General features: G+C 37.8%; 1 protein-coding gene across 14 annotated transcripts in view; it reads left to right on the forward strand.

The window, feature by feature from the left end:
- The window catches only part of LOC306855926 (CUGBP Elav-like family member 4), a gene marked incomplete at both ends in the record, with an annotated part of 86,477 nt that extends 77,780 nt beyond the window's left edge, over positions 1 to 8,697 (forward strand). For 3 of the 14 annotated variants that reach the window (XM_079394889.1, XM_079394893.1, XM_079394896.1), the window contains 5 exons: positions 1,914 to 2,066; positions 4,109 to 4,216; positions 4,322 to 4,402; positions 6,331 to 6,414; positions 8,570 to 8,697. In XM_079394889.1, coding sequence (XP_079251015.1) covers positions 1,914 to 2,066; positions 4,109 to 4,216; positions 4,322 to 4,402; positions 6,331 to 6,414; positions 8,570 to 8,697 — 554 coding nt within the window. Of the gene's footprint in view, positions 1 to 1,913; positions 2,067 to 2,532; positions 2,644 to 4,108; positions 4,217 to 4,321; positions 4,403 to 6,330; positions 6,475 to 8,569 lie in introns of all 14 variants that reach the window. The other 11 variants (XM_079394890.1, XM_079394895.1, XM_079394885.1 and 8 more) reach the window with 5 other exon arrangements.

The raw sequence follows: 8,697 nt of genomic DNA on the forward strand, positions 1-8,697 counted from the left end.
TTCTTCAGATATTAAAAGCAGGGAATGTGTCGTATCAGTTATATCCATTACTTCTGCATTCTGAATCTTGCATTCAATGATGACACACACAAACCAGGATGAAGATGAGGGAGCTGACTTTGAGAGAAAAGCAAGCAATTTGGATGCTAAAAGAAAAGAGGAAGTCAGTTAGAGCTCTAGCAAAAACAAAGGGCATGGAGAAATCAAGCGTCTGGAAACCACCAGCGACACCAGCAACCAACAACTACCTGATCGGCTGAGAATACAACAGTAGTTGATGACAGACAAATCATAAAAGCTCTGAAAATGAATCCTAAAAGACATGTCTGTAAAATCACCAACAACTTCCTGAAAGCTGGGGTGATGCTCTGACAATCTACTGTCCTCAGGAGACTTTGACACAGAATTACAGATGCTACACAGCAAGATGCAAACCTCTGACCAGCACCAAAAATAGAAAGGCAAGATTAGAGTTTGCAAAAAAGCACAAAGGTGAGCCAGAAGAGTTTTGGAACTGTGTTTATGGACCGATGAGACAAAGATGAACCTTTATAAGTGATGGGAATGCAAAAATGTGGAGAAAAAAAGGGAACTGCAATGATCCTAAGCATACAGCCTCATCTGTAAAGCATGGTGGAGGTGGTGTCATGGCATGGGCATGCATGGCTGTCTCTGGAACAGGCCCTCTCAACTTTACTGATGGCTTAATGTATGATGACAGTAGCAGAATGAATTTGGAAGGGTACAAAACCATCTTGCCTACCAATATTCAAGAAAATGCCACCAGATGCATTGGGAAGTGCTTCATATTGCATCAGGACAATGACCCAAAACACCCTGCCAGTTCAGTCAATGAGTTTATAAGGGCAAAGAAATGGAAAGTCTTGTCCAAGTCAATCTCCAGATTTAAATCCGATTGAACATGAATTTCACCAGCTGGAGAGGAGAATAAAGGCAGAAACTCCCCAAAACGAGCAACAATCGGAACTGGCTGCATTAAAGGCTGGGAAAAGCATTTCAAAGGATGAGACCAAGAGTCTGGTGATGTCTATGGGTCACAGACTCACTGCTGTGATTGTGCGCAAGGGATCTGCAACTAAATAATAGCTTTTAATCTTTTATATCTGCCTTATGTTCAACTGTCCCAATACTTATGCTCACATCAATGAGTAGAATGAACTCTAAAAGTGCTGTTCTTTTTATTTGGTAAAACATGTATGTGTTGAAACGGCTAATAATAAAATGTGACATTCTGTAGTTTTGTCTCATAAGAGTGATAGTTAAAATACATTATTTTAAAATCAAATATTGTATCTGTCATTATTTAATAGAACTGAGCTGACATGAACTAATAATGAACACGCTCAGTGTTAGTTAAGGTTATTTAGGGCATTAACAAACATTAACTAATGAATGAGACCTTATTGTAAAGTGTTATCAAATATTTTGAGTACATTTAATATATATTTGATTTATGTATGCTCTAAAATGACTTATCCCCTTCAGTCACTGCATTTTTGACCTAGTTTTTTGTTTAAACCAGTAAAATTTTATTTTTCTACAATATGAGTAATGCCTGGTCAATGATTGGTCCCTGATTGGTCCCATGAAGATTTGATCCCTAATTTATTCTGATTGAGCTCAGGCTTCAGAGTGTTTTTGTTTTTCTAATCAGAGGAATTAAAATGGTAAATGTAAGTAGTTTGTTTGTTTGTTTAATTCTTGCAAAAATGAAAAATGTAAAATGCAAAAGCAAATTTAGATGTGTTTTACAAATTGTTTTTCACTAAAGAATGATGTGTTAATTATTTTAAATTTGAACATAAAAAAAAAAACTCTATGCCCAGAAAATCCATTAGGTAAATATTAGGAATATTCAAAATATGCTCTCTTCTCATTGGCCCCGCCCCTAGGTGGAAGTACGCCCCCTGGCATCACGGCTCCCACGGTGACCAGCATTCCATCTCCAATTAGTGTCAACGGTTTCACAGGGCTGCCTCCTCCTCAGGCCAACGGCCAGGCTCCAGCGGAGGCCATGTTTACCAATGGAATCCATCCTTACCCAGGTACTACATGCTCTCCTTCACAGATACACAGTAGAAATATTGCAAATTTTAACCTTAAATTCTATTTGAAAACTCACAACTTTATGGTTACTTTTTCAACAGTAATATACAGGACTAATAATAAACAGTAACATTTTAAAGTCATCATCCTATTTTGACAATTAATGTCAGTATTTCTTGCAGTATAATCACATTTTATGTTTGTAGCCTACTTAAAGCAATTTATATTGTGCACTGTTTACTTATGTGTTTAGGAATATAAGTGGTCTTCTATTTGACGAGTCAGCAGTCTTTTATTAAACACTAAAGAATGTGATTAAACATGTTTCTGGAAGTTTCTACTTCAACCGCGTTTGGAAATGCCAGTGGTCGGCTGTTAGCTGTCACAGACAGTGCGAGTCTGTGTGTGTTATGGAGTGGTTTTCATGTCCAGTGCCACAAAGGAAAGCAAATGCCTGTATCCCAGTTTTGCAGGAAGTGGTGTTTAGGGAAGACTCGGAGAAGGGCGGCCTGGGCGTGGCACAGAGAAGTTGTTTTGGGGTTCAGGGAAGCTGCTTCCTGTCGTCTCTCTCAGAAGGTATAGAACTCCCTCAGACGTTAGTGTCGTGCAGTGTTGTTTTACTGTGTGTGTCTGGTGTGAGTGTGTGTGTGTATACGCTATATGGTAGATAGAGGGAGTGAAAGACATGTGAGTAGAAACACTTCATGTTTGTTTGGTGTTGTCAGCTTTGTAGAGTAATGTTGTTGTTGTTGTAGTGTGGCTATAGATATATGTGCATGCATTGTATTTGGCAGATGCTTTCATTTAAAGCTCAAGGGCAAGAGGTAACGCTCACACCTTCCGGAGTTCAATCCTACAGGCTTTTGGTTAGCAGCCCTGTACTTTACAGTATCCATTGGGATACACAACAACCATCATTGAACCATCGAGTCAAATCACATTTATACAATACAGATTGTGTCAAACATTCACAGTAATAAAAAGGAAAAAAGGTGCTGTCATTGCAGAATATATCAATTATGAAACAAATAAACTTTTTGCTATAAGCAGCTCTACAGAAGGCAATAGTTTTGGGACAATTTATTTTAATTACATTTTATCATCATTTACTGAACCTCATATCAATATGCAAAATAGTACAATAACATCTATATAACATATTAGAAATTATTTTATAATTTTAACTATATTATCGTAGTGTACAAAAAGATGTGCCTAACAAGGCAAACACTGCAACATTACATTAATATTTACTTTGATGTAATTTTTATGATCAATACATTTGATAACTAAAATGATAGCACTAATACCATTTATATAAAAGGAGAGCACAAGTCCACAGTATAATACGAGATATTTAAAAGTTGCATTGCTTTCAGTTCCCCAGGTAAACAGTCTAATATATAGCATTGCGATGGATGACAACAAATATTAGGAAATATCTGACATCTGAATGCCATGATTGACCAAGTATTGCAGAAAATAATTCACTGAAAATCTAGGCCGTCTTCATTTTCTTTTATGTGCATACAGGTTTGGAATAACATGAGGGTGAGTAAATGATGACAGGATGTTCATATTTGGCTGAATTCTCCCAGCTTTTAAGTGAAATGTTACTCAAAGGAGCCCCAAACACCCGATCCTGAGTGTGGATGCTGCAGTGTTTACCGTGTTAGTGTTTTAGCAGCATTAAGTTACCAGGCTGCGAGTATGTGTATCGGTGTTTAGAACAGAGCATCGCAGGCCGGGCCTGAATTGCCTTTATTACTGTGAAAGCTCTCAGCTGATTGATGTGCCGTGTAGAGCCGTAGATCTATATTGTTCTCCATACACTCTCCGGCTGTCTTTCCAACTCTCGGGCAGCGGGGAAGCTTGGCAGGGCCCCGTGCGAGCGCCACGGCTTAATTGTTTGGGGGTGAATGGTGAGGGGGAGGGAAGTGAGGTAAGCTCATTCCCAGCGCACAGCTCTGCCCGAACACAGTCAAACGCACTCAGTGACCCCAACTGAGTCTGTAACGCTCTTGTCTCTCTCTTTCTGCAGCTCAGAGTCCCACTGCAGCAGACCCCCTACAGCAGGCCTACGCTGGAGTCCAACAATATGCAGGTCTGTCACTCAAAAGGAGGCTGTTTGTGATTTTCCTGCTTCCGAGTTAATAAAAAGTGCATGTGCTGTGTCTACGTGTGCTGGAATAAGAGGTGTGACGTGTGTGTGTTATCTGACACATTGGTGTGTATGTGTGTGTGTGTGTCTCAGCAGCCTTCCCTGCTGCATATGGACAGATCAGCCAGGCCTTTCCCCAGCCGCCTCCCATCATCCCTCAGCAACAGAGAGAAGGTGAGTCTGTCGCCTCCAGATATGTCACCTGTAAGAGTGAAGAATTCAGTGTGGTCACTCTGTGACATTTTCCATAATTGTCTTTTCATTGATGTCCTGTTAAAGTCAGATTTTATATATCGATTGTGCTGTATGCAGCAGTTACGCTGCCGTTCAAAAGTTAATGGTCAGTAAGATTCAGAAAGAACGCATTAAATTAATCGAAAGTGACAGTAAAGACATTTACAATGTTACAAAAGATTTCTGTTCTTTTGAACTTTCTATGCAAAGTAAAAAATATATATATTTTTTCATACAAATATTCTGCAACTGTCTTCATTAATAATAACATTGTAAAGAATAATAAATGTTTCATAAGCAGCAAATTGACATATTAGAAAGATTTCTGAAGGATCACGTGACATTGAAAACTGGAGTAATGGCTGCTGAAAATTCAGCTTTTCATCACAGGAATTAATTACATTTTTTAAATATATTCAAATAGACACCCCTAACTGTTATAATATTTCACAATATTACTGTTTTACTGTATTTTGATTCAAATAAATGAGCATGAGAAAAACATAAAAAAATCTTACAGACCCAAACATTAGTGTACATTCCAAGTAGTAATATTAAATAAGAAAGTTATAATAAAAAAAATTCTGATACTAAATAGACTTATAATGAAAGCAGTAAAGAGTCAACAAACCCTAACAAGATTTACGGCCTGTCAGAGATCAACAGACATTAAGGAAATAACCTAGAATGATCCTTTAAATTAAATTTGGTGTTCTTGGTTGACTTTGTAAAATATTAAAAGTAAGATTGTGGTTTCGTCTCCCTCCAGTGGCTACTATTATAAACTATACTGAAATATCACCAACGAACCATCATGCAGAGTCACGATTTGATGTTCCAGGTTAAAGTTACTGTACTCTTGCTTTACAAAAAGAAAGACGACTGCTATGCAAATGTCAGCACCCCATGTGCATGATTAGCGCAGATATAGAGAAAGTTTCCCTTTTGTGGTTCTCATGATCTGTTATGCATTATTAAATGTTGAAAGGTTGGTAAATGTTAATGAAAGTGGTTAGAAATTGATGTACAAAGGTTCTTTTTGAGAAATGGACTAAACTAGTTTAACTCTAATCAATATATAATTTGTTGATTGTTGTTGGTTTTTAAAGCTTGATAAATTATGCATATACAAGTAAATAAAAAAATTTAATATACTACAAACATACAAAATAAATACATTGCCAGTGACATTTTATTAGCATTGCAAGTATCTATGCTGTGGTCATTCCCTTTGGATTGTGGTCTGTGGTGCATGATGTGCCTTATATATGTCCTAAGAAATTAAAAACAACCTTTGCAATCAGAGTAAGTGCCCTGATTTGATGAAAAAGCTCAAGGTCTCTCTCCCAGCAGGAGATAATAATGACCAACATCCGTGAACTATAAAAATTTCGATCAAGAAGTTTGTCCTTTCTCCGTATTGAAATGTGAAGAATCCCCAATCTCCAATAACCTTTTATAAACGGGTTTCGCCTATACAGCACTTTTTGGACCTTTTCGTCTCAGTTTGAAGGAAGCACTAATCTAAAACAACTCTTTTCAGGAGTGCCTGAAGAACCTGGAAGTGTCACCGCTGAGTATTTGTTTGTACGGTTATTTCATCTATACAACTTAAGGAGAGAATTGCTACTTTCAGATGCCAGGGCAACTGCTCGATAAAGAGAAACTGTTTCTATAGTTTCTACTTTGGCAAGCCAAGTCTAATTTTGTCATTTGTGTCTTTCTTTTGCCCTCCATCTCTGTTAATTCCTCTCATTTCCACCTATTCTTTCTGTGCTATCTGCTCTCTTTCTCTCCCGTCTAACGCCTCTCTAATCCTCTGTATCCCACAATCCTCCTTGTCTTTCTCTCTCTTTCTCTGTCTCCAGGGCCAGAGGGCTGTAACCTGTTTATTTATCACCTCCCTCAGGAGTTTGGGGACGGCGAGCTGATGCAGATGTTCCTGCCTTTCGGTAATGTCATCTCCTCCAAAGTGTTTGTGGATCGGGCGACAAACCAAAGTAAATGCTTTGGTGGGTAAAAATGATAAGACACCTGTGAAGATTATTCTCATTCCTACTCACACTATTAACATTTTTACCTCATTTCTCTACCACAGCGAAGCTTTTGATTGAAGCCGGGTGTGCACTGTGTGGTTTTGGCTACTTTTTCGCCATCTAACGACCGCGAACGGTTGTAGGGCTAAACTGAGTTTTAGATCACTTCGTATGACGCGTTCATCAATAAGCAACTTTTACAATGAATCGTAGCTTCTGAAGTTTTCCCGTGTCTGAAATTTTAACAGAAGCATACAGAAGTCGTCTAAAATGTGGATGTGAGCTTGTGCCAATTAAATATCTTATATTGATATATATCATTGTAGCTAGACTATCAAAATGACCAAAAGTGTCAAATCCATTTGTGCAGTTTGGGGTTTTTCATTTTGGATTTATGTTATTACTTAGGTTCCGTGTGAAAATGCCTAAGTCAGAACAAACCTGGACTGATGACATGGTCAAAGTTGTAGATAATATGCATATTTTACTCCTATATAATATGCATATTTTGATGTTGTTTAATTTTCCAGTCTGAGAAGCAGCAGGACAGACAAAAAAAATCACACAGTGTTCACCTGGCTTGAGACAGGAAAAAAGAATGAATGGAAAATTTAAGGGAAAAAGAAGAGGATGTAATGTGTAGCATCTTTATGTCCTTAATCAGCGCGGAACATGAGGCTGTAGGGGGAAACCACAGAAGCGTGTTCATGTGTCCTGCTCGTGACTAATGTGAACCTCTATATTTTAATTAGCGCTATCTGCAGCTTCACTGGCTCCTTGACTTATCAAAAGCATCCCATGCATGAACAAACACAACGCTATTCTATTTCGATTTAATATAAACGTAGTTAGCAGGAGGTGTTTCAGAGACTCAGACGTGATGATTTGAAATGCTGAGCCAGCTGAAATAATCACAATACCTCAAAACAGAACAACCGAGAGTTAGAAAATAGATGAGAAAATGAGAGCAAATAATTTGCATTGAAATGTTAAATTTGGCTGTCATTGCTAAGACTTCAAGAACAGATTGAAGATGATTTACACCATACATTTTGTTTACCAGTAAATACATAACTATATAAATTGCAAACAATAATAAATAATGCATTTTTGTTTTTGATGAAGTAGCTACACTACAAATTACGTACAAACCCCGTTTTAGTCCATGTTTGTTAGCTTTAACACTAAATGCTAAGTTTTCTACGAACCAAAAATATTAGCGTTTCATCGTGCACAGATTTCGTCCTATAAAATTAGATTTGTCCGGACTTCCTGCTTAAATAGGAAATACATCCACAATGGTTATTAAAACCCAGCTTATGATAGGGAAAACTATGCTTTTTTGAAAATGTAGTTTAGTAGTGACATTATTTGTAGCTCATATTAAATTAATAATAATTACTATAAATAATTAACACCATTTTTCAACTTTAGTATCAGTAGTAGAGACATTTTGAAAAACAGCTAATGACTGGAAAGAATATAATAATTTGACATCAACTAAGCTATTTTCACTAAAAATGTAGTCAAGTTAGTAGTGTCGCTATTTGTACTTCCCAGTGCAGTTGCTCGCATAGAAGAAATCATTTTTCATTAAAATTTTATGAGACATTAACACTATCTGAACATTAGCAGGTTAATTATATGTAATTTTCTGTACTCTGCACGTCATTAAAACGGCGATCTGGCTACCTGCCTCTCGCTAATGCTAAGAGCGACGGGATATTGTGTATTAGGTTGTGCATGTTCTCTGTGCTTCTGATTATTGTGTATAAAATGTATGCTGTTGTACTGTATTGATTGACTTTGTGCATATATGTTGGATGTTAAACGTGGTAAATATGTGTCACGATGACTTAAGTAAACTTGTTTGATACCCTCCCTCCCTTCATTTCACGCTCACCTCATTCTTTGTCATAAAATCATTTCTGGCCTCATTTCTCACCCCCCCCAACTCTACCATCCCACAATCCTATCTAACGTCCATCTGTACATCGCATTACCTTCTCATCCATCTGGTGCTAACCTGTTTTCCTCTCTCTGTCTCCATCTTTCTCCCTTTGTTCTCCAGGCTTTGTGAGCTTTGATAACCCGGGCAGCGCTCAGGCCGCCATCCAGTCCATGAACGGCTTTCAGATCGGCATGAAGAGACTCAAAGTGCAGCTGAAGAGGCCAAAGGACGCCAACCGCCCATATTAA

The sequence above is a fragment of the Barbus barbus genome (genome assembly GCF_936440315.1).
Source record: "Barbus barbus genome assembly, chromosome: 36".
Classification (NCBI taxonomy): domain Eukaryota; kingdom Metazoa; phylum Chordata; class Actinopteri; order Cypriniformes; family Cyprinidae; genus Barbus; species Barbus barbus.